The 26,367-nt window shown below is 42.9% G+C and overlaps 2 protein-coding genes across 7 annotated transcripts; one reads left to right on the top strand and one right to left on the bottom strand.

Moving 5' to 3' along the window:
- Positions 1-10,860: 10,860 nt before the first annotated feature.
- LOC115196478 (protein boule-like) lies at positions 10,861-16,605 on the top strand. 6 transcript variants are annotated; one of them, XM_029757343.1, is made up of 12 exons: positions 10,861-10,879; positions 11,492-11,535; positions 12,413-12,565; positions 12,693-12,784; positions 12,915-12,969; positions 13,366-13,441; positions 13,884-14,044; positions 14,348-14,431; positions 14,751-14,798; positions 14,902-15,030; positions 15,268-15,378; positions 15,518-16,605. In XM_029757343.1, exons 2-12 carry the CDS (start codon positions 11,518-11,520, stop codon positions 15,677-15,679), a joined length of 1,089 nt encoding a protein of 362 aa, XP_029613203.1. In that variant the 5' UTR covers positions 10,861-10,879; positions 11,492-11,517; the 3' UTR covers positions 15,680-16,605. The 6 variants fall into 6 exon arrangements, with proteins under 6 accessions (XP_029613203.1, XP_029613201.1, XP_029613200.1 ...); XM_029757341.1 differs by lacking the exon at positions 10,861-10,879 and adding an exon at positions 11,082-11,403; XM_029757340.1 differs by lacking the exon at positions 10,861-10,879 and adding an exon at positions 11,082-11,366.
- A 3,947-nt stretch (positions 16,606-20,552) lies between these two features.
- On the bottom strand, positions 20,553-25,826 carry LOC115196479 (MOB-like protein phocein). Its single transcript, XM_029757347.1, has 8 exons — positions 25,712-25,826; positions 24,544-24,606; positions 24,105-24,205; positions 23,944-23,986; positions 23,526-23,612; positions 23,063-23,142; positions 22,726-22,837; positions 20,553-22,262 (listed from the first exon to the last, which is right to left on the bottom strand). Exons 1-8 carry the CDS (start codon positions 25,769-25,771, stop codon positions 22,128-22,130), a joined length of 681 nt encoding a protein of 226 aa, XP_029613207.1. The 5' UTR covers positions 25,772-25,826; the 3' UTR covers positions 20,553-22,127.
- Between the last annotated feature and the right edge of the window lie 541 nt (positions 25,827-26,367).

Here is a 26,367-nt window from a genome sequence, read left to right on the forward strand (position 1 = left end):
ACCTGACTGAGTTTAAAGAGGCTACATGTCACACCTGACTGAGTTAAAAGAAGCTACATGTCACACCTGACTGAGTTAAAAGAGGCTACATGTCACACCTGACTGAGTTTAAAGAGGCTACATGTCACACCTGACTGAGTTAAAAGAGGCTACATGTCACACCTGACTGAGTTTAAAGAGGATACATGTCACACCTGACTGAGTTTAAAGAGGATACATGTCACACCTGACTGAGTTTAAAGAGGATACATGTCACACCTGACTGAGTTAAAAGAGGCTACATGTCACACCTGACTGAGTTAAAAGAGGCTACATGTCACACCTGACTGAGTTAAAAGAGGCTACATGTCACACCTGACTGAGTTTAAAGAGGCTACATGTCACACCTGACTGAGTTTAAAGAGGATACATGTCACACCTGACTGAGTTAAAAGAGGCTACATGTCACACCTGACTGAGTTTAAAGAGGCTACATGTCACACCTGACTGAGTTTAAAGAGGATACATGTCACACCTGACTGAGTTAAAAGAGGCTACATGTCACACCTGACTGAGTTTAAATAGGCTACATGTCACACCTGACTGAGTTTAAAGAGGATACATGTCACACCTGACTGAGTTAAAAGAGGCTACATGTCACACCTGACTGAGTTAAAAGAGGCTACACGTCACACCTGACTGAGTTTAAAGAGGCTACATGTCACACCTGACTGAGTTTAAAGAGGATACATGTCACACCTGACTGAGTTAAAAGAGGCTACAAGTCACACCTGACTGAGTTAAAAGAGGCTACATGTCACACCTGACTGAGTTTAAAGAGGCTACATGTCACACCTGACTGAGTTTAAAGAGGATACATGTCACACCTGACTGAGTTAAAAGAGGCTACATGTCACACCTGACTGAGTTTAAAGAGGCTACATGTCACACCTGACTGAGTTAAAAGAGGCTACATGTCACACCTGACTGAGTTAAAAGAGGCTACATGTCACACCTGACTGAGTTAAAAGAGGCTACATGTCACACCTGACTGAGTTAAAAGAGGCTACATGTCACACCTGACTGAGTTAAAAGTGGCTACATGTCACACCTGACTGAGTTTAAAGAGGCTACATGTCACACCTGACTGAGTTTAAAGAGGATACATGTCACACCTGACTGAGTTAAAAGAGGCTACATGTCACACCTGACTGAGTTAAAAGAGGCTACATGTCACACCTGACTGAGTCTAAAGAGGCTACATGTCACACCTGACTGAGTTAAAAGAGGCTACATGTCACACCTGACTGAGTTAAAAGAGGCTACATGTCACACCTGACTGAGTTAAAAGAGGCTACATGTCACACCTGACTGAGTTAAAAGAGGCTACATGTCACACCTGACTGAGTTAAAAGAGGCTACATGTCACACCTGACTGAGTTTAAAGAGGCTACATGTCACACCTGACTGAGTTTAAAGAGGCTACATGTCACACCTGACTGAGTTAAAAGAGGCTACATGTCACACCTGACTGAGTTTAAAGAGGATACATGTCACACCTAACTGAGTTAAAAGAGGCTACATGTCACACCTGACTGAGTTTAAAGAGGCTACATGTCACACCTGACTGAGTTTAAAGAGGATACATGTCACACCTGACTGAGTTAAAAGAGGCTACATGTCAGTCCTGACTGAGTTAAAAGAGGCTACATGTCACACCTGACTGAGTTTAAAGAGGATACATGTCACACCTGACTGAGTTAAGAGGCTACATGTCACACCTGACTGAGTTAAAAGAGGCTACATGTCACACCTGACTGAGTTTAAAGAGGATACATGTCCCACCTGACTGAGTTAAAAGAGGCTACATGTCACACCTGACTGAGTTTAAATAGGCTACATGTCACACCTGACTGAGTTTAAAGAGGATACATGTCACACCTGACTGAGTTAAAAGAGGCTACATGTCACACCTGACTGAGTTAAAAGAGGCTACACGTCACACCTGACTGAGTTTAAAGAGGCTACACGTCACACCTGACTGAGTTTAAAGAGGATACATGTCACACCTGACTGAGTTAAAAGAGGCTACATGTCACACCTGACTGAGTTTAAAGAGGCTACATGTCACACCTGACTGAGTTAAAAGAGGCTACATGTCACACCTGACTGAGTTTAAAGAGGCTACATGTCACACCTGACTGAGTTAAAAGAGGCTACATGTCACACCTGACTGAGTTAAAAGAGGCTACATGTCACACCTGACTGAGTTTAAAGAGGCTACATGTCACACCTGACTGAGTTTAAAGAGGCTACATGTCACACCTGACTGAGTTTAAAGAGGATACATGTCACACCTGACTGAGTTTAAAGAGGATACATGTCACACCTGACTGAGTTTAAAGAGGATACATGTCACACCTGACTGAGTTAAAAGAGGCTACATGTCACACCTGACTGAGTTAAAAGAGGCTACATGTCACACCTGACTGAGTTAAAAGAGGCTACATGTCACACCTGACTGAGTTAAAAGAGGCTACATGTCACACCTGACTGAGTTTAAAGAGCCTACATGTCACACCTGACTGAGTTTAAAGAGGATACATGTCACACCTGACTGAGTTAAAAGAGGCTACATGTCACACCTGACTGAGTTTAAAGAGGCTACATGTCACACCTGACTGAGTTAAAAGAGGCTACATGTCACACCTGACTGAGTTAAAAGAGGCTACATGTCACACCTGACTGAGTTAAAAGAGGCTACATGTCACACCTGACTGAGTTAAAAGAGGCTACATGTCACACCTGACTGAGTTAAAAGTGGCTACATGTCACACCTGACTGAGTTAAAAGAGGCTACATGTCACACCTGACTGAGTTTAAAGAGGCTACATGTCACACCTGACTGAGTTTAAAGAGGATACATGTCACACCTGACTGAGTTAAAAGAGGCTGCATGTCACACCTGACTGAGTTAAAAGAGGCTACATGTCACACCTGACTGAGTTTAAAGAGGCTACATGTCACACCTGACTGAGTTTAAAGAGGATACATGTCACACCTGACTGAGTTAAAAGAGGCTACATGTCACACCTGACTGAGTTTAAAGAGGCTACATGTCACACCTGACTGAGTTTAAAGAGGATACATGTCACACCTGACTGAGTTAAAAGAGGCTACATGTCACACCTGACTGAGCTTAAAGAGGATACATGTCACACCTGACTGAGTTAAAAGAGGCTACATGTCACACCTGACTGAGTTAAAAGAGGCTACATGTCAGTCCTGACTGAGTTAAAAGAGGCTACATGTCACACCTGACTGAGTTTAAAGAGGCTACATGTCACACCTGACTGAGTTTAAAGAGGATACATGTCACACCTGACTGAGTTAAAAGAGGCTACATGTCACACCTGACTGAGTTAAGAGGCTACATGTCACACCTGACTGAGTTAAAAGAGGCTACATGTCACACCTGACTGAGTTTAAAGAGGATACATGTCACACCTGACTGAGTTAAAAGAGGATACATGTCACACCTGACTGAGTTAAAAGAGGCTACATGTCACACCTGACTGAGTTAAAAGAGGCTACATGTCACACCTGACTGAGTTAAAAGAGGCTACATGTCAGTCCTGACTGAGTTAAAAGAGGCTACATGTCAATCCTGACTGAGTTAAAAGAGGCTACATGTCAAACCTGACTGAGTTAAAAGAGGCTACATGTCACACCTGACTGAGTTTAAAGAGGGTACATGTCACACCTGACTGAGTTAAAAGAGGCTACATGTCACACCTGACTGAGTTTAAAGAGGCTACATGTCACACCTGACTGAGTTTAAAGAGGCTACATGTCACACCTGACTGAGTTAAAAGAGGCTACATGTCACACCTGACTGAGTTTAAAGAGGCTACATGTCACACCTGACTGAGTTTAAAGAGGATACATGTCACACCTGACTGAGTTTAAAGAGGCTACATGTCACACCTGACTGAGTTTAAAGAGGATACATGTCACACCTGACTGAGTTTAAAGAGGATACATGTCACACCTGACTGAGTTAAAAGAGGCTACATGTCACACCTGACTGAGTTTAAAGAGGCTACATGTCACACCTGACTGAGTTTAAAGAGGCTACATGTCACACCTGACTGAGTTAAAAGAGGCTACATGTCACACCTGACTGAGTTTAAAGAGGCTACATGTCACACCTGACTGAGTTTAAAGAGGATACATGTCACACCTGACTGAGTTAAAAGAGGCTACATGTCACACCTGACTGAGTTAAAAGAGGCTACATGTCACACCTGACTGAGTCTAAAGAGGCTACATGTCACACCTGACTGAGTTAAAAGAGGCTACATGTCACACCTGACTGAGTTTAAAGAGGCTACATGTCACACCTGACTGAGTTTAAAGAGGATACATGTCACACCTGACTGAGTTAAAAGAGGCTACATGTCAGTCCTGACTGAGTTAAAAGAGGCTACATGTCACACCTGACTGAGTTTAAAGAGGATACATGTCACACCTGACTGAGTTAAGAGACTACATGTCACACCTGACTGAGTTAAAAGAGGCTACATGTCACACCTGACTGAGTTTAAAAAGGATACATGTCACACCTGACTGAGTTAAAAGAGGCTACATGTCACACCTGACTGAGTTTAAATAGGCTACATGTCACACCTGACTGAGTTTAAAGAGGATACATGTCACACCTGACTGAGTTAAAAGAGGCTACATGTCACACCTGACTGAGTTAAAAGAGGCTACACGTCACACCTGACTGAGTTTAAAGAGGCTACATGTCACACCTGACTGAGTTTAAAGAGGCTACACGTCACACCTGACTGAGTTAAAAGAGGCTACATGTCACACCTGACTGAGTTTAAAGAGGCTACATGTCACACCTGACTGAGTTAAAAGAGGCTACATGTCACACCTGACTGAGTTAAAAGAGGCTACATGTCACACCTGACTGAGTTTAAAGAGGCTACATGTCACACCTGACTGAGTTAAAAGAGGCTACATGTCACACCTGACTGAGTTAAAAGAGGCTACATGTCACACCTGACTGAGTTTAAAGAGGATACATGTCACACCTGACTGAGTTAAAAGAGGCTACATGTCACACCTGACTGAGTTTAAAGAGGCTACATGTCACACCTGACTGAGTTTAAAGAGGATACATGTCACACCTGACTGAGTTAAAGAGGCTACATGTCACACCTGACTGAGTTAAAAGAGGCTACATGTCACACCTGACTGAGTTAAAAGAGGCTACATGTCACACCTGACTGAGTTAAAAGAGGCTACATGTCACACCTGACTGAGTTAAAAGAGGCTACATGTCACACCTGACTGAGTTAAAAGAGGCTACATGTCACACCTGACTGAGTTTAAAGAGGCTACATGTCACACCTGACTGAGTTTAAAGAGGATACATGTCACACCTGACTGAGTTAAAAGAGGCTACATGTCACACCTGACTGAGTTTAAATAGGCTACATGTCACACCTGACTGAGTTTAAAAGAGGCTACATGTCACACCTGACTGAGTTTAAAGAGGCTACATGTCACACCTGACTGAGTTTAAAGAGGCTACATGTCACACCTGACTGAGTTTAAAGAGGATACATGTCACACCTGACTGAGTTAAAAGAGGCTACATGTCACACCTGACTGAGTTAAAAGAGGCTACATGTCACACCTGACTGAGTTTAAAGAGGCTACATGTCACACCTGACTGAGTTAAAAGAGGCTACATGTCACACCTGACTGAGTTTAAAGAGGCTACATGTCACACCTGACTGAGTTTAAAGAGGCTACATGTCACACCTGACTGAGTTAAAAGAGGCTACATGTCACACCTGACTGAGTTAAAAGAGGCTACATGTCACACCTGACTGAGTTTAAAGAGGATACATGTCACACCTGACTGAGTTAAAAGAGGCTACATGTCACACCTGACTGAGTTTAAAGAGGCTACATGTCACACCTGACTGAGTTAAAAGAGGCTACATGTCACACCTGACTGAGTTAAAAGAGGCTACATGTCACACCTGACTGAGTTTAAAGAGGCTACATGTCACACCTGACTGAGTTAAAAGAGGCTACATGTCACACCTGACTGAGTTAAAAGAGGCTACATGTCACACCTGACTGAGTTTAAAGAGGATACATGTCACACCTGACTGAGTTAAAAGAGGCTACATGTCACACCTGACTGAGTTTAAAGAGGCTACATGTCACACCTGACTGAGTTAAAAGAGGCTACATGTCACACCTGACTGAGTTAAAAGAGGCTACATGTCACACCTGACTGAGTTTAAAGAGGCTACATGTCACACCTGACTGAGTTTAAAGAGGATACATGTCACACCTGACTGAGTTAAAAGAGGCTACATGTCACACCTGACGGAGTTAAAAGAGGCTACATGTCACACCTGACGGAGTTAAAAGAGGCTACATGTCACACCTGACTGAGTTAAAAGAGGCTACATGTCACACCTGACTGAGTTAAAAGAGGCTACATGTCACACCTGACTGAGTTAAAAGAGGCTACATGTCACACCTGACTGAGTTTAAAGAGGCTACATGTCACACCTGACTGAGTTTAAAGAGGCTACATGTCACACCTGACTGAGTTAAAAGAGGCTACATGTCACACCTGACTGAGTTTAAAGAGGATACATGTCACACCTGACTGAGTTAAAAGAGGCTACATGTCACACCTGACTGAGTTTAAAGAGGCTACATGTCACACCTGACTGAGTTTAAAGAGGATACATGTCACACCTGACTGAGTTAAAAGAGGCTACATGTCACACCTGACTGAGTTTAAAGAGGCTACATGTCAGTCCTGACTGAGTTAAAAGAGGCTACATGTCACACCTGACTGAGTTTAAAGAGGATACATGTCACACCTGACTGAGTTAAGAGGCTACATGTCACACCTGACTGAGTTAAAATAGGCTACATGTCACACCTGACTGAGTTTAAAGAGGATACATGTCACACCTGACTGAGTTAAAAGAGGCTACATGTCACACCTGACTGAGTTAAAAGAGGCTACATGTCACACCTGACTGAGTTAAAAGAGGCTACATGTCACACCTGACTGAGTTAAAAGAGGCTACATGGCTACATGTCACACCTGACTGAGTTAAAAGAGGCTACATGTCAATCCTGACTGAGTTAAAAGAGGCTACATGTCACACCTGACTGAGTTAAAAGAGGCTACATGTCACACCTGACTGAGTTAAAAGAGGCTACATGTCAATCCTGACTGAGTTAAAAGAAGCTACATGTCAAACCTGACTGAGTTAAAAGAGGCTACATGTCACACCTGACTGAGTTTAAAGAGGCTACATGTCACACCTGACTGAGTTAAAAGAGGCTACATGTCAATCCTGAGTGAGTTAAAAGAGGCTACATGTCACACCTGACTGAGTTTAAAGAGGCTACATGTCACACCTGACTGAGTTAAAAGAGGCTACATGTCAATCCTGACTGAGTTAAAAGAGGCTACATGTCAATCCTGACTGAGTTAAAAGAGGCTACATGTCAAACCTGACTGAGTTTAAAGAGGCTACGGGGCTACATGTCAAACCTGACTGAGTTAAAAGAAGCTACATGGCTACATGTCACACCTGACTGAGTTAAAAGAGGGCTACATGGCTACATGTCACACCTGACTGAGTTAAAAGAAGCTACATGGCTGACTGTAACCTGACTGAGTTAAAAGAGGCTACGGGGCTACATGTCACACCTGACTGAGTTAAAAGAGGCTACATGGCTACATGTCACACCTGACTGAGTTAAAAGAAGCTACATGGCTGACTGTAACCTGACTGAGTTAAAAGAGGCTACGGGGCTACATGTCAAACCTGACTGAGTTAAAAGAGGCTACATGGCTACATGTCACACCTGACTGAGTTAAAAGAAGCTACATGGCTGACTGTAACCTGACTGAGTTAAAAGAAGTTACATGTCTACATGTCAAACCTGACTGAGTTAAAAGAGGCTACATGGCTACATGTCACACCTGACTGAGTTAAAAGAGGCTACATGGCTACATGTCAAACCTGACTGAGTTAAAAGAGGCTACGGGGCTACATGTCACACCTGACTGAGTTAAAAGAAGCTACATGGCTACATGTCAAACCTGACTGAGTTAAAAGAGGCTACATGTCACACCTGACTGAGTTAAAAGAGGCTACATGGCTACATGTCAAACCTGACTGAGTTAAAAGAGGCTACATGGCTACATGTCACACCTGACTGAGTTAAAAGAGGCTACATGGCTACATGTCAAACCTGACTGAGTTAAAAGAGGCTACGGGGCTACATGTCACACCTGACTGAGTTAAAAGAGGCTACATGGCTACATGTCAAACCTGACTGAGTTAAAAGGGGGCTACATGGCTACATGTCACACCTGACTGAGTTAAAAGAGGCTACATGGCTGACTGTAACCTGACCATACCCCTGTACATCGACTCGGTACTGGTACCCCGTGTATATAGCCAAGTTATTTGTACTCATTGTGTATTTATTCCTTGTGTTATTATTTTTCTATTATTTTTCTCTATGCATTGTCCGGAACAGCCCATAAGTTAAATATTTTATTATTAGTCTACACCTGTTGTTTACAAAGCATGTGACAAATACAATTTTATTTGATGGAGACTCCTTTCCGCATGCAGCCCTGTCAGGCTGAGGAGGCCATGTTTTTGCCCAAGTACTACACGCCTGATTCCACTAATCAACTCATCATCAAACCTTTAAATCAAGTGTGTAATGCTAGGGAAATACTGCCCCAGATGTACATCTGCATTATAAACTGAGTCTGTCAGGTACTTTGTCCCCCTGCCTAGGAGTCAGACAGACACATCCTATAGGCCTAACCCTCCCAGCGATAGGCCTGAACCTATCCTGGTGGTGGATAAAGCTGTTATGAGCCATATTGCCTGATAGAACACAGCTATCAAATGAAAGGTTCTCTAAGCATCTCATTACATACTAGACCTACAACATGCTTTACCGTTCTCTGGATTAGAAATGTCAAACAAACCCAGTTCATGACATGTTGTAGTAGACAGGCAGGCTATGTTTTGTTCTAACCAGCACAAATTCAGAGGGAAACATTGCCCTCTTGTGACTGATCTTGAATATTGCATAAATATTTATTCAGGCCGACATTATTCTGGAGACCTTTAGCCAGTATATTGCATACTGGCCATAATACTGACCAAACCAGGAAGGATATACACTGAGTATACCAAACATTACGAACACCTTCCTAAAATTGAGTTTGCACTCAGAACAGCCTCAATTTGTCAGGGCATGGACAAGGTGGCGATGAAAGGTGTCATAAGCGTTCCCCAGGGATGCTGGCCCATGTTGACTCCAATGCTTCCACAGTTGTGTCACATTGGCTGGTGGACCATTCTTGATACACACCGGAAACTGTTGAGCGTGAAAAACCCAGCAGCGTTGCAGTTCTTGCCACAAACCGGTGCGCCTGGCACCTACTACTATAGTCTGTTCAAAGGCTCTTAAATATTTTGTCTTGTCCATTCACCCTCTGAATGGCACACATACACAATCCATGTCTTAATTGTCTCAAGGCTTAAAAATCCTTCTCTAACCTGTCTCCTCCCCTTCATCTAAACTGATTGATGTGGATTAAACAAGTGACATCAATAAGGGATCATAGCTTTCACCAGGATTCACCTGGTCAGCCGATGTCATGGAAACAGCAGTTGTTCCTAATGTTTTGTATACTCAGTGTATAGCCAAGACAGAGTGTATATACTAGAACTCTTTCTTTGGTCAGGGCTAGAGAAGGATAAAGAAAAAGGAGGGACTATAAGCAAAGCAACAGAGTGAGAGATATGGGGCAGGAGAGGGTGGATGGCGGTGCTCATTGCCCACAGTTCATGGTTAAACGATACCGTCCTGGTATGTGCAGCACAGGCATTGCAAGCCTGGCGACAGAGTTCTCACAGTGTCTCTTTCTTTCATCGCACTAAACCCTGTCTCTCCCAGGACCGTGGAGAAATGCACGGTTCACCCTCCAGCCTCCCTGGACCTCAGTGCTCCCAGGTAGGTAAGCCAAGCACCAGCAGCGTGAACAGGTGTGACATTCTGCTAGGCTAGGGAACATGACAAAACAAGGCATGGCAATGGTCGTGTTCCTCTGCTCTGAGTTCCTCTGCTCTGACGTAGCTGACACATGCCAGATTTTACAACGCCCGGATAGGTATTTTATGTATCAACTAACCACATCTTATGTTTTAGCATTTTGGTGCAAAACTGCACAGTTGATGACAGGGCAGGCAACCATTGGTTTATGCATGCAGCGTTTGAGCAGGGGAACGCAACCAATAATAGCACCTGTAGCTTGTACCTTACTGCACAACACCTGCAACATATTAATAGCAATATTGGATGCTTGCACACAAAATCAATTCAATGCTTTCAATAGGCCTATGTAATGTAGCGACCTAGCAAAATAATGCTGAACGTCACAGATACATTCTATTTCATTTACCCATAGGTCTACTTGTGAAAAGATCAGCTAAGGACTTCACACTACAGTGCATGGCTAATCAAAGAGGGTTCATATATAAAAGGCCTCTCAGGAAGAGCCAGACTGGGAGGGACGCTGCATTGAAGACAGCAACAGGTGCTGTATCAATGTGAACGGTCTCTGCCTGACAGAACCTAGTAGCCTGGTTGCCAGTCTGTTTAGCTAACATTCCACTCCTTGTTCTCCAAGTCATGTGAATATGAAGTACAAGGAGTTGAACATGAGCTTTAAAAAAATGGCAACCAGGCAAGACAGAACCCGATACCAACCATACACTCGGGCGATAGGGTAAATGTTTTGGTATGTTTGCTAGTTTTCTTTGTAGAATATTTGTGCCAAAATATTAATAATACGATAATTGCCATGTTCATTCATGCACACTTATAATGTAGCAATTAACTGTAATTGTTCAATAAAAACGGTTTTCCTAAAAACGGTTTTTCTCCCGCCAACAACGTTGTCATTGGGGACTGGGAAAGTGCCATCTTGACAAGTTGGGGGCGGCAGAGCCCCGAAGAGCGGGAAATAAAACCGAATTAAACTAGCTAGCTAACCTGCGACTGCTCTAAAGTTTCCTACCTTTGGCACATGGAAACAAACTAACAATTATCTATATATACATGTTTCTCTGGTTAAATCCAAATGAAACAAAATAAATGTAACCAATACTTGCCCTATGAATATGAATGGTTTAGGATCGACTAGCTCGATCTGGTAAACGCCAGATATTTTTCCTTCGTTCCTGCTGCAGCTCGAGCGGGACTGGTGTTGATGACTCTGATACAAGGTCGGCTGTCCCTGGCTGTGTGCACTTCGCTTGCAAGGTGTTTTAACTTTAGTTGCCATTGTCTTGCTGTTTTACATTGGATATAACCCTCAATCAATTATTTGTTTCCACTTTACTTGTTCAAGCCATCTAATTAAGCACGGTGTCTACGATGGAGAACGAAATAGCTGTAAGTTACCTTCACGAGCGTACTAACTTTACTTGTCATCTTGCTAGCTACCAGTAGCTAGCTAAGATGAATATGTAAAATATATATATATATAACGTTAAATCGGCTAGCTAGCAAAGTAGCTAAACAGATAAGTGTTACGTTTGATTGTGTCGGTATATTTAATTGTGATTCATGTAACAATGTGGGTTGCCAATACTACAATTATATAAATTAATGTTATATAGCCAGTAAGTTAAAAATGTCACTCTTGAATGCTAACGATAATTGTCTAGCTATCACTAACGTTAGCTTCCAGTGCATAAAGTTAGCAAGGTATTTAGTTTAGCTAACTTATCTAGCTAGCTATGTTAACTAGCGTTCTTTCTGTTCAGTTATATGTCGCTTGATATAGATAATGTATTCCAAACCAGAGTAAGTTATGTTGTAACTCGTTTATTGGTAAATGGTGATTGGTCTTGCATGTTTCTCCTGATCGAAAATGTGTTGGCTGACTCTTGGTAGCTAGTAGCTAGCTAACTAGCTAAATTCTCTCCTAAACCTTAGCCTAGCATTGTGCAGTTTCTCATGCATTTCTGTGAGCCGTATTATAGGCTTTAAAAAGCAAAAGGTCACTCAGGGTTGGCTCGTTATTCCCAGCTCTAGACAAAACAAAAGTGCATCTACAAAGACAACCTCTTTTCAAGGTGCAGTTGTCCCCAATAATACAGTTGTAGAGACAGTTTGTTTTGAAAGATCAAAGGCTTACAACATACCTTTTGTCTTAAAGATATCAAACAATATTGCTTTGTAAAATAGCTAACTTTTGCTACATTATCAGAATTTCTCAGCATTGGTGAGGATGGCCAATCCAGTGATGCTCTTGTTCTGTTTCAAGCTAATCTCAATCTGCACGCAGACCAGCACTCCCTCTCCTCCTCCTACTCCAGCGTCTCAAGACCTCAGCAACAACACCTCTCCCTCTCACCATGCCCCCCGTTTTGGCACCATCATCCCTAACCGCATCTTTGTGGGAGGCATTGATTTCAAGGTGAATTTTGTCTCTTTCTTTACTTTCATAGGGCCTCCTGGTTTTGTGTTTTGCGACCTAACTTTACCTTTTTGCTGCTGCTGCATGTTACTGGAGCATAAAAGGGGTGTGTTCTTTTTGTGTGTAGACCAATGAGAGCGACCTGAGACGCTTCTTCTCCCAGCATGGAGAAGTGAAGGAGGTGAAGATAGTGATTGACCGTGCTGGGGTGTCAAAAGGGTGAGTTCAGTTAAACTGGAGATGTTCTGCCCCACATAGACTGGATGACACTTGCAATGATGTTTATTAAATAAGGTATGGCAATGGAAATGTAATCCAGGGACACTGTGTGTTTGTGTCCATCCCACAGATATGGCTTTGTTACCTTTGAGACGCAGGAGGATACAGAGAGAATCCTTCATGATGTGAGTAACTAAAAGTACACTCTTTCACAAAAGGGTTCATCGACTGTCCCCATAGGAGAACCCTTTTTGGTTCCAGGTATAATCATTTTGGGTTACATGTAGAGCCCTCTGGAAAGGGTTCCACATGGAATCCAAAACGGTTCCCCTATGAGGATAGCCGAAGAACCCTTTTAGGTGCTAGATGGCACCTTTTTTTTAGAGCCAGTATACTGTAGAGATATGGGATAGAAATGATACAATACAAACCTTATATCTCCTTCTGGCAGACAGCAGCTCAAATTCACATTAGATTTAGCTCAGTCCATCACCAGTAAAGTCATGGTCATGGGTAATAAAGTGATCTGTCTCAATCTGTACCGGATACCCCCTGTCCCTCTGCCACCACCACATCCCCAGGCTGACAGACTGTGCTTCCGGGACAAGAGGCTCAACATCGGCCAGGCCGTCCGCAAGCAACAAGTGGGAGGTCACCGTAAGTAACAGAGCACCGTAGAGCAGGGCTAGGTCACCCTGGTCCTGAAGTGCTTTAACCGACCTGGAAGACCAGGTGTGTTGAATTTAGGCAGTCACTGAACATTAGCTAATTTGGTCAGGTGTGGTGCCTAGATTGAACAGAATCCTGCAGCACCTCAGGAACAGGGTTGTCTTACCATGCTGTAGATGAGTGACAGCTGAAGCAGTAGGATTACATAGTGGTGGAAATAACTTTTTCAACACGTTTGTAATGCATTATTGAACATTTGAACTATCATACCATATATTGTCTTATCTTGATCGTGGTGGGTGGGGACTAATGTGCTCTTGCACTTGTTGGCTTTAAAATGCTGAATTATCACCTGGGATTGAGTGTCGATAACATTTGCCTTTGTACATAACCTGGTGGTTGACTTGTGCCTCCTTCCTCCTCCACTCAGCAAACAGCTTCTCTCTGTCCAGCCATACTCCTGCCATGATGCCCACCCCCTGTGGAACCATGTACCTCACCACCTCTACGGGGTACCCCTACACCTACCACAACGGAGTGGCTTACTTCCACACCCCAGAGATGAGCCCCTCCACCCCCTACCACTGGCCTGTGAGTCCTATCCTTTACTCAGCCATGTGCTCATGCCACATTTTCCCTGGTGGTGAATGAAATGTGCATTCTACATGAAGATTTGATTACACAGCAACATGTGAGAATCATAGAGAGACTATTGATCATGTTTCATACAGGAAACAGACATGACATACTACAGTGTTTTAGTCATTTTATACAATTCACTGCATTTGATAAAATCTTAAGTTATTGTACATTTGCTTTTTTGGCGTAAAGATACATGTTCTTTCTTACATGGCTGGTGTCCCGCATATTACATGTGCGTCTGTGTCCTTGTAGTCCCGCTCAGTGCCTGGCTCTCCAGTCATGCTGACCCACCAGCCTCCACCTATCTACCAGCAGCCGGCCTACCATCACTACCAGGTCAGAGCAGACTGTCCTGGACCGTCTCACCACCACCATTACAGCTCAGCTGACCAGCCTGATCCCAGATCTGTTTGTGTTCTATAGGAATGATGTTCATGACCATAGGAGTTGGCAAGACAGCACAAACAGATCTGGGACCAGGCTAACCGTAGTCACCAGTACAGCATCATAAGACATCCATTGTAAATACTGGTATCTCAGCCACTGACAGCCAAGTCAGCTGTTCAGATGTAATGTAATGCTATTGAGGTGTTATTCCGGGAGAAAGCTGGTGTACTCCTGGGTACTGATGTTTCCTATACTCTGTGTCCTTCAGGCCCCTACACAGTGTCACCCTAGTCACCTGCAATGGAACGTTCCTCAGGTAAGGAGATGGGCTTCTGTGTTCTTCACCTCTATGTTTGTGAGTGGGTTTTTATCAGAGCAAGGTGTTTTCTAAATGTCAACTAATTGTGTGTGTGTGTCAGTCTCCAGTGCCCTCCAGCCCAGTGTTGTACATGCAGCCCTCTGAGCTCCTGTACCAGCCCATGGAGCAGCCCAGCGACGGGGGCTGTGTCCAGCCTGCCATGCCCCTCATAGAGGCCCCCATCCCAGAGGTTGATAACATCCTGACCTGGGTCCTGTTCATTACGCTCAAAACTGAGAAAAAAATAAGAAAGGCACATTTGTATTGACTGTTTCAAAATGTTTTGCCACAGTACGACCTACTGAACACAACCATTTTGTAGTTCCCTCGGTCAGGGTACTATTTCCCATATGCTACTTCATAGCGTTAGCATTAGGTGACAGTTGATGTATAAAACCGTACTCAGTGCTTACTTGTTTTACCACAGCAGCAGTTCATCGACCACATGGTGCAACCAGCCTACAATCACACGTTATCATACTACCCACAAAGTCCAGGGGGGATGACACCTGTCATGATACAGCAAGAACCAGGAAAGGTACCAGTTATAATACCAGTATAAACTTATTATGACATATGATAATGCATGCTAGAGAATCATCTTTATTGGTCTGTTGTGAGGAATGACTGTTGGAGAAGGATTGTCATGTGTCGTGTCTGTTACGTTCCCCATCTAGGAACAGAAGTTCCACGCCATGAGGCGAGGTTACCCCTCCTCGCCGGTCACCCTGAAGCCCAGGTACGGCCGCAACCCGCACTACGCCCACCTGCGCAAGGAGTACCGCCCAGAAATCACCACTGACCCCTCCCCTCTGCCCGCCACCGAACCACTCAAGTAGAGGTCATCCACGTTTCCTTTCAGCCAATGAAACGCCCATCTCCTCAGGCAGAAAGACCTACTTCTCAATCTCTCCACCCGCTTCTCAATCGCTCCACCCGCTTCTCATGACCCTGTCTCCTTCACCCGCATTATATTATTCAGTCCCAGACAACTATGTGCTCGCTGAATGTTCATTTTTTTATCTGTGTAGTATAATTTAATGTATTATTCTATCATTTTAGCTACTAAAAAGTACTGTAAGCACTATGATGTAAGTGCTCATTCTATCACTTCTGGACTGTGAAAAAGTGCATAGTTTTCTCTGGTGTTTTTTCCACAACTCGGAGGGATAACTAGCTCTTGGTACTATATTGTACTGTTTAACTGTTTCATAACTTAACCTAATGCATGATTGAGCTTAAAGTTAAGCTAAACGATCTTTTGTAACAAGAATGTTCCTCCATTGGCATCTGTGTCAAACTTTTGCCATGTAACCGTTCAGAGTATAGAAGCAATAGGGAACTATTTCCTGGTACTGCTTTATGTAGGCCTATTGGCCAATCACAAGTTTTGTTTTTCAAATTAGCTCTTAACGCAAAGCAAAAAAAAGTCTAACGAAGATTATTGCCAATATTGGTGAAAAGCTCTTTATCTGCTATTGAGCATGTTTTATCTCAATGGTATTAGAATAGTCAAGATTACTGTCTTTTTAATGTGACTGCAATACATGTTGGAAAATGTATTTAAAAATAATTAGGCTGCTGTCACAGAAGAGGGCAAAAATATCCCTAGAGGGTTAATCGTTACATAATTCTCTAACTGGATGAAAAAATACATAAACAGGAGATTATTTTATGCATTTTTATGTATCTCATGTTTTCGAGAGCTGTTTCATGTAGATTTTTCTGTGATTGTGAGTCTCTAAAAACGATGTTCCCTCCAGATGAGGGGTAACATCAAAATAACTCTATCCACAGGACTGGGACCACAAAGTACAATGAATATCAGTCAAACAGATTCACGTGGTCTCACGTCGGCTTTGTGTGACGGCTGGGACATTTGAAGATTGGAAGGTCAACAAAGTAAGCTCTTTTTTTTGCCATTCTTTCCTGCCTGTAAATTATTCACCTCATCTTCATCAACTTCAATCACCCTTGGTTCAGTCATGAGTCACCCATGGTCCACTCAGGTTTACACGGTTAGGTTTCCTTTTTCCTGCATCCTGTCTTGGTCTGCTCCCTCATTGCTTATGCATGTAGTCTGTAAAAAAAAAAAAGTTTTTATAAATTGTATTCTATAACTGATAAGCTATGGGTGTCAGAGTTGAGGTTTAACTAAAGAATTTATGACATCACATATTTCATGTAGGCCTATTTTTTTGAATAATTATTTGAATAGCATGTACTATGAGGTGTCTGATTTTGTTTTGTGTGAACTGCTATTCACTTTCATTATCTTCCCTGTAAAAAATATATATAATCAGGGTAGAAACATCTCGAATTTTCCACAACGGTTCACAATTGAAAAGTTATGCCGTTTTGCTCTGAAACGTACTTGTTTTCTTGTTGAGAATTTTGATCATAGTGAAAGTCAATGCCAGAAGAAAACAAATGACAGAAGAATTTCATAAATAAGTGCTCCCACGTCCTGTTAATTTAACATTAAAATAAACGTTTAGGTACATTTGGTTTGGTCAGTTACTAATAAAACAGAATCAAAGTTTGATTTGAAATTAGATCATTTTAGGAAAAGTATTTTGTTGTATTCCAAGCATGCCTGTAATTTCTCAAAATGTTACATTTAAATAAACATGTTTTACTCTTTACATATTTTCATAGCACCACATTGTCAAGTCAATGTGTCTTGCCTTTTAAAACAAATGTTTAACTATTTATTACAATGTTAGATGTTTGAAGTTCAGTTTGAGGATATTCCACCTCCCCATTTCTTCCCTTCCTCTACTTCCTGTAATCCCATTACTCAATTTGAGGAGCAGATCAACTATGCTTTGCTCCAAAGTACAGCCTTTAAAAAATGGCAAATATTGTTTGAGTTAAGATATGTTCCCTTCGTCTACCCTTTTTATAAATGAGGCTAAGTTGTCTTGACCTTACAGTTAAGATTTTGTTTTAACATCGGTGCATGTTTTGTATATAGTTCTGAACACTAGCTAACATTTGGATGTTTATGTTCTTCTGCACATTACGTTGTGCCTTGTTCTTTCCGAATATTGGTTGGAAATGTTTAAGACTTGTGTTCAGAAGTGGGTCGTGTTGTTCATAAGAATAAAGTTTGAACCCTTGAAGGATGGATACGTCCGTGTGTCATTGTTCGTAAGAATAAAGTTTGAACCCTTGAGAAGGATGGATACGTCCGTGTGTCATTGTTCGTAAGAATAAAGTTTGAACCCTTGAGAAGGATGGATACGTCTGTGTGTCATTGTTCGTAAGAATAAAGTTTGAACCCTTGAGAAGGATGGATACGTCCGTGTGTCATTGTTCATAAGAATAAAGTTTGAACCCTTGAGAAGGATGGATACGTCCGTGTGTCATTGTTCATAAGAATAAAGTTTGAACCCTTGAAGGATGGATACGTCCGTGTGTCATTGTTCATAAGAATAAAGTTTGAACCCTTGAGAAGGATGGATACGTCCGTGTGTCATTGTTCATAAGAATAAAGTTTGAACCCTTGAGAAGGATGGATACGTCCGTGTGTCATTGTTCATAAGAATAAAGTTTGAACCCTTGAGAAGGATGGATACGTCCGTGTGTCATTGTTCATAAGAATAAAGTTTGAACCCTTGAGAAGGATGGATACGTCCGTGTGTCATTGTTCATAAGAATAAAGTTTGAACCCTTGAGAAGGATGGATACGTCCGTGTGTCATTGTTCATAAGAATAAAGTTTGAACCCTTGAGAAGGATGGATACGTCCGTGTGTCATTGTTCATAAGAATAAAGTTTGAACCCTTGAGAAGGATGGATACGTCCGTGTGTCATTGTTCATAAGAATAAAGTTTGAACCCTTGAGAAGGATGGATACGTCCGTGTGTCATTGTTCATAAGAATAAAGTTTGAACCCTTGAGAAGGATGGATACGTCCGTGTGTCATTGAGCCCAGGGAAACAACCCTTTATTAAAAAAACCTTACTGATGAAATGGAAGCCTGTTTGAAAACGTTGCACTACGGTGAAAATGTGAAGACTACAGGTCACAAATGTACAATAGGAATACACATGGCACTTGATTGTAAATATATCTGATATTTTAATAAGAAACAGTGAATGGATATCCACCAGGGACAAAATGGCAACACAGTCAAACACATCGTTGTGTTGCCTGAGTAATAGTTAATCACAAGAATATAGAAAGTGAATGAGACATACATGTGCTTTGAAAACCTAAGGCATTTCTGAGTAGCTGTCATTAATTAATATTCACTAATAAAACATCAAATTCCTTTCTTTTAAATAAATATAGTGAGAGATTGTTGCCCTAAATGGCATGAACATAAAACACCCCCGTCCCCTTCTATAGAAACAAGTCATTAGGAAAGCAGTCTTTGTAGTGTGAAAGATGTAGGAACTCTGGCCCAGTAAACAGGCTATCCTGCGGCAATGTTGCAGTTTTTGGCTCTGGGTTGAAGCTTCCCCTAGGTGCAGATCAGCTTCCCCTCCCCTAATCCTAACCTCAGTTGATCTAGGATCAGCTTCCCTTCCCCTAATCCTAACCTCAGTTGATCTAGGATCAGCTTCCCTTCCCCTAATCCTAACCTCAGTTGATCTAGGATCAGCTTCCCTTCCCCTAATCCTAACCTCAGTTGATCTAGGATCAGCTTCCCTTCCCCTAATCCTAACCTCAGCTGATCTAGGATCAGCTTCCCTTGAGAAGGATGGATACCCTTGAGAAGGATGGATACGTCCGTGTGATCTAGGATCAGCTTCCCTTCCCCTAATCCTAACCTCAGCTGATCTAGGATCAGCTTCCCTTCCCCTAATCCTAACCTCAGTTGATCTAGGATCAGTTTCCCCTAATCCTAACCTCAGCTGATCTAGGATCAGCTTCCCCTCCCCTAATCCTAACCTCAGCTGATCTAGGATCAGCTTCCCCTAATCCTGACCTCAGTTGATCTAGGATCAGTTTCCCTTCCCCTAATCCTAACCTCAGCTGATCTAGGATCAGCTCCCTTTCCCCTAATCCTAACCTCAGTTGATCTAGGATCAGCTTCCCTTCCCCTAATCCTAACCTCAGCTGATCTAGGATCAGCTTCCCTTCCCCTAATCCTAACCTCAGCTGATCTAGGATCAGCTTCCCTTCCCCTAATCCTAACCTCAGCTGATCTAGGATAAGCTTCCCTTCCCCTAATCCTAACCTCAGTTGATCTAGGATCAGCTTCCCTTCCCCTAATCCTAACCTCAGCTGATCTAGGATAAGCTTCCCTTCCCCTAATCCTAACCTCAGTTGATCTAGGATCAGCTTCCCTTCCCCTAATCCTAACCTCAGCTGATCTAGGATAAGCTTCCCTTCCCCTAATCCTAACCTCAGTTGATCTAGGATCAGCTTCCCTTCCCCTAATCCTAACCTCAGCTGATCTAGGATCAGCTTCCCTTCCCCTAATCCTAACCTCAGCTGATCTAGGATCAGCTTCCCTTCCCCTAATCCTAACCTCAGCTGATCTAGGATAAGCTTCCCTTCCCCTAATCCTAACCTCAGTTGATCTAGGATCAGCTTCCCTTCCCCTAATCCTAACCTCAGTCATTAGTGGACTAAAACCCTACAACCCATTTTTTGTTATAGTCTTCAATTAATCATGTCCTTCCACTTCCTTAATCTAGGATGGAAGACTGACGTGGTGCTATATACAGTATAGTCAGAAATAATGGACTATTAAATACCTGTTATATCAACCTGTATAATGTAGGCTGTTATATCAACCTGTAATGTAGGCTGTTTATTAAATACCTGTTATATCAACCTGTATAATGTAGGCTGTTTATTAAATACCTGTTATATTAACTTGTAGATCTACATTAGACCAGAGTTCCTGACACCTAGAACACAACAAAGGCTTCGTTTACACAGACAGCCCAATTATGATCTTTTGACCAAGCAGAGCAATTCTTTTTCCCATAAGAATTTGGTTGCCTGTGTAAACGCTGCCTAAGGACCAAACAGAAAGCACATGATAAAGTAACTAGCCAAGGGTGTCTCACAGTTTATCAGGTACACCACCCTGTTCACCAAAATGATTCGCTCCTACAGACAGTGAGTCACGTGGCTGTGGCTTGGTCTATAAAGCAGGCAGACAGGCATTGAGCCATTCAGTAACTGTTTGATTGAATGCTAGAATGTGTAAAACTAGCGACCTAAGTGACTTTGAGCGTGGTATGATCGTCTGTGCTAGGCGCGCCGGATCCAATATCTCCAAAAGGGCCGGCCTCCTGGGATTTTCACGCACGACAGTGTCATGAGTTTACCGCGAATGGTGCGACAAACAAAAATGATCCAGTCAGCGGCAGCCCTGTGGGTGAAAACAACTCGTTGATGAGAGGTCGAAGGAGAATGGCAAGAATCATGCAAGCTAACAGGCTGGCCACTAACTAGCAAATAACGGCACAGTACAACAGTGATGTGCAGAACGGCATTTCAGAACGCACAACTAGTCGATCCTTGTCACGGATGGGCTATTGTAGCAGACGACCACACGGGGTTCCACTCCTATCAGCTAAAACAAAGAAGAAGCACTAGTGGGAACGCAATTACCAACACTGGACAATTGAGGAGTGGAAACACCTTGCCGGGTCTGACGAATCCCAGTTCACGCTGATGACAGAGTCGGGTTCTGGAGTAAACAGCAGGAGTGCGTTGACCCATCCTACCTGGTGTCAACGGTACAGGCTGGTGCCGGTAGGGTACTGGTGTGGGGAACATTTTCCTGGCACATGTTAGGTCCCTTGATACCAATTTAGCAACGATCGAACGCCACAGCGTATCTGAACACTGTTGCTGACCAAACCCAATAGAGAGCATCTTTGGGATGAGGTAGACCGTGCTGTTCACAGCATCAATGTACCGCCGTCCAATCTGCAGCTACTGCGTGATGCCATCCCGTCTGCATGGACCGACATCCACGTGGAACGTTTCCGACACCTTGTAGAATCCATGCCCTGAAGAATTCAGGCTGTTTTGGTGGCAAAGCGGGGTCTGACCCGGTACTAGATGGGTGTACCTAATTAACTGGCCTCAGTGTATATTGGTTAGTCATTTAACCACAACATTGTCTTGTTCTCTGAAACATACAAGCTAAATTAGGATGTTCATACAATATTGAAAATATTCTACTTAAAAACAGGTGATTTTAGTGTGCTTTTGAGAGTATTGTGTGGTTGTGGGTGTGTGTGTGTGTGTAACAGCCATGTGTTTGAAATAGTTTGGCAGGGTGTAGCAGATCCTCTTCAGATCCCAGTCCTCAGGCGTCGTTCTCGCCCTCTGCTTCGTTAGGGTTAGTCTCATCCTCCATGATGGGAACGATCAGGTTGTCCTTGGACATCAGGTTGTACTTCATCACAAAGCGCGTGAACCGATGGCACAGGAACGTCTCGTTCTGGAGAGGGCAAGAGCATTCGCTTGAGTTTTCCTAAATAAAATCCTAACAACAACAACAACAACAACAACAACAACAACAACATTTCTAAATCCAATGCTAGTTGAAAGCTGTAATCACTGGTAACCAATAAACCAGAGTCAAATTATATTAAGTACAATGTAACAAGTATCATCACAATCACAGCTGAATCTATGTGAAACCTGTTGGGGTAAGAGTTAGAACGGGATTCAATCTGATCACGCATTGTAGCACGCTTAACATGTAAAGGTCATTTCCCATTGAGCCGACATATGCAGCGTTAACCGTGAATGTGATCTCCGCAGCCGCTGGAACATTCGACAACGCGGGATCAGATTGAATCCCAGGCTTAGGGCTAGGTTTTGGGTTAGTGCTTTAAGTACAGTATGGACATGTGTAATTACAATTCACAGGAATAAAGACAGTCATAGAAAACGCTTACCTCATACTTGTCAAAGATCTGACGATGGTGGAAGTAAGCGTGGGAGAATATCCTGTAGATCCGTCGACAAACTGAACCCAGTTTCCCTACTGAGGATTCTTTAATGCTCACTCTACCATAGAACAGAGACCAAATCAGTTTACAATCTATAGACAGCAACTTTATTACAACGCTTACAGCAAGTGTAGGTAGCCGCATAAATCAGTACGATGCGAATGATCAATAGGATGAAATGGTGTTAAATAAAAAAACGATTGTGATTTCTGTGTGAAGGGTGCTGGGGGTTAATGAGAAAGTTAGTCACAGGAGACATAGGAACACGGTAAACAGTTGTTACCTGCTAGGGAAGTACTTGTTACTGTTGAGGAGGCAGGCGGCTCCGTCCAGAGTGTGTCTGGTGTAGTCGATGGCTGGACACTGCAGGAGACAGCAAACACAACAGGCTTGAGTACCAGCCATGATACAATAATGACTATAATGGTGTTATTAGTCCTGGCATGTTGAATGTTCGGTGCCAGAGGACAACTATCTTGTAGTCCTGTGTGGCTCAGTTGGTAGAGCACGGTGCTTGCAATACCAAGTGCCATGTGGTTCGATTCCCACTGGGATACACAGTCCAACGAAATGCTTACTTCAAAACAAAAACTGTATGCATGCATGACTAAGTCACTAAGACTAAGTGTCTTTGGATAAAAGTGTAACTGGTTTATATTAGTGTTCTATTCTTATACCAGGGAAAGGGGGTAGGAACTGGATGAGGGATCCGTCTCTACAAATGCTGTGGGCAGAGAGGACCTTACCTCTTTGGGAGTCTTGTGTGCAGCGCAGAGGAAGATCCACTGCTCTGTTGCCGTCATCTGGGTGCATGTGTCTGGGTGGCATTCTCCCTGTGAACAGACAGAGTACATGTTAGCAACAGACTTACTGGACGTTACCACTCCAACAAACACAGTGTGAGAAGAATGGATGTTCAACATGATCTTCCTGAAGAGCTATGTCACAGGCCTGGGAAACTCCAGTCCTCAGGGCCTGATTGGTGTCACACTTTTTCTCCATCCCTAACAAACACAGCTGATTAATCAAATGTCATTCTAAACTGAAGATCATGATTAGGTGGTTATTGGAGTCAGGTGTGTTAGCTGGAGCAAAACTGTGGCACCAATCAGGCCCCCGAGGACTGGAAATGCCCAGGCCTGCTGGTCAATCGTAAGAGCATACCTGTAGTTTCACAGCAAGTCCGTTCAGCTCCAAACAGAACTGCCTAAAAATGGAGGACAGGAGACAAGATCAAATATTAAAAGAAGGATTTGTTTTCAGCACCAGTACACATTTTGGATGTCCACATGACTTTCGTGTAAGTGGTAAACGGCAGCCACTACCTGAGGTGTTCGTACTTCCAGACCCCTTCATCCTGACCCTCTGGGGGCTCCAGGATCTTGTCCATGTTGGAGCAGTCTGTACGGATGTTCTGTTGGATGTACTGAGAAGAACCACAAACACACTTTAGAAGCAGAACAGAACTGTATTAAATATATCACCTGACTAAGCCATTCTACCTCAGCAACTCAAATGGCAGAATAGCAGTCTGATTGTTGTCTACACTTGAAAGATTTCAGTTTCTCAGATATTTTGGCTATATGCAACTGCTCAATCCATACTGGAGAATGTTACAGAGAACTGCTGACACAGATCAACCCTAGCTACGTAGCTAGTAGAATGCCTGATTAGACTTCTTCAATTAACCACACTGTCATCATGTTCAAATGACTCAAACAGTAAGATATTTCAAACATTATAACAGAGACATCTGACTCCCACCTGCTGCACAGCCAGTGTGCTGTCCATCTCCTCGAATGACTCATCGGGCCAGTTGTAGAAGTCCTGTGGGCATACACAAGAAACTGAGCAGGGCAAACTAACTGCACTGATTCAGCTGACAAAAAGACCTCGCCAGCTAGCTTATCTCTGTCTGGTAAATGACTAGGTAGCTACTAGCCCAATACTGGACTAAAGGAGCCTAACATCACTCCTTATAGTCCAAGGACCTTACATGTTCTGTTTAAAGGGCGAATTGGCTCTGGAAGCCAAATACTCCATCTAAACACGAATCCATTCTCAATTGTGGTACGGTTCTAGAAACATAAATCCCTCTACATTCATGTCACATCAGAATAATTTCACAAATGCAAAATACAGCTTACTGTACACCAGTGAAGGCTGGTGGGAGGAGCTATAGGAAGGGCTCATTCCAATGAGGTCCTCATATAGGTCCTCCCACCAGCCGCCACTGGTTTAACCGGTTAACACAGCTGCAGTGGACAGTATTTTTCAGTGACATGTTTGTGGCCTGTCTTCAGTTTACACACAGTTGTTCAGAGACGCAGAGATAGCTAATTAGCACAGGTATCTAGACCTTAACAAGCGTTGTAAAATGGAAATATGTCCATGTAACCTTTTAAAGATGTGTATCAATTTCACATGTTTTTTGTTGTTTGTTTTTTACATTATTTCTCGCAGATATGAAAGATAAGGTCGGTATGTTTCCAAAATCATACTGCAAACTATCCGTGTTAATGTTCAGACTGAATGTCGCAGGTTAACAAAACTCCCACCTACAGAAGAATCCTTCATCCAGTGACTGATGTGTAATCTAATGGCACTGAGAGTCGTGATGAAGGGCGAGGTAGTTACCTACTACATAGTTACCTGTAGATTCGATGTTCAGATAACTTCAGACAATTGACAATATAAAACAGGCATTGTTTGATAGCTGTTACCAACCCATATCTTATAGCTCCTGACTTTGACTGGCTAGCCAGCTGGCTGTATGTAGCCTCGCTAACTAGCAACATTAGCTAGTTAAGTAAGCTAACGTTAGCAGCTGACAAACGGGCCATAAAGGAAAGGATACAAATGTGCCCAAGTAAAATGCAAGACAGGAGCATTGAGCACACTAACATTAAACCATGTTGCTAAAATCCGGTACCTTTTCTTTAGTCCCTGGTCGATTCCTCCTCATAACAGCTGCACCCTCCGCCATGACCATCTCGACTGGAATCCGGATGTTGCCAACGCTGGAGGAAGTGTCAGCTCGCCCTGCAAGTAGCCTATCTTCGTTCAGTAAAAAAGGAGAGTGCGGATTTGATTGAACCCCGGGGGTGTATTCATTAGTCGGATTCTGTTGGAAAAACGCGTTAGAAAAAGAAACCGTTGAAATCAAATAAGATAACATCTAATTGTATTTGTCACATGGGCCGAATACAACTGGTGTAGACTTTACCATGGAATGCTTGCTTACGAGCCCTTCCCCACGACACAGAGTTTAAAAATAAAGTAGTACAAGAGGAATAAAATAAAATACACAAGAATGGAACTACAGTATATACACAGGGAGTAGCAGATCAATATGCAGAGGCATGAGGTAGATATGTACACGAAGGCAGGGTAAAGTGACTAGACATCAGGATAGATAATAATAAGGTATTTGAGGTAGATATGTACACGAAGGCAGGGTAAAGTGACTAGACATCAGGATAGATAATAATAAGGTATTTGAGGTAGATATGTACATGAAGGCAGGGTAAAGTGACTAGACATCAGGATAGATAATAATAAGGTATTTGAGGTAGATATGTACACGAA

This window comes from Salmo trutta, chromosome 6, assembly GCF_901001165.1.
Source record: "Salmo trutta chromosome 6, fSalTru1.1, whole genome shotgun sequence".
NCBI classification, from domain to species: Eukaryota; Metazoa; Chordata; class Actinopteri; order Salmoniformes; family Salmonidae; genus Salmo; species Salmo trutta.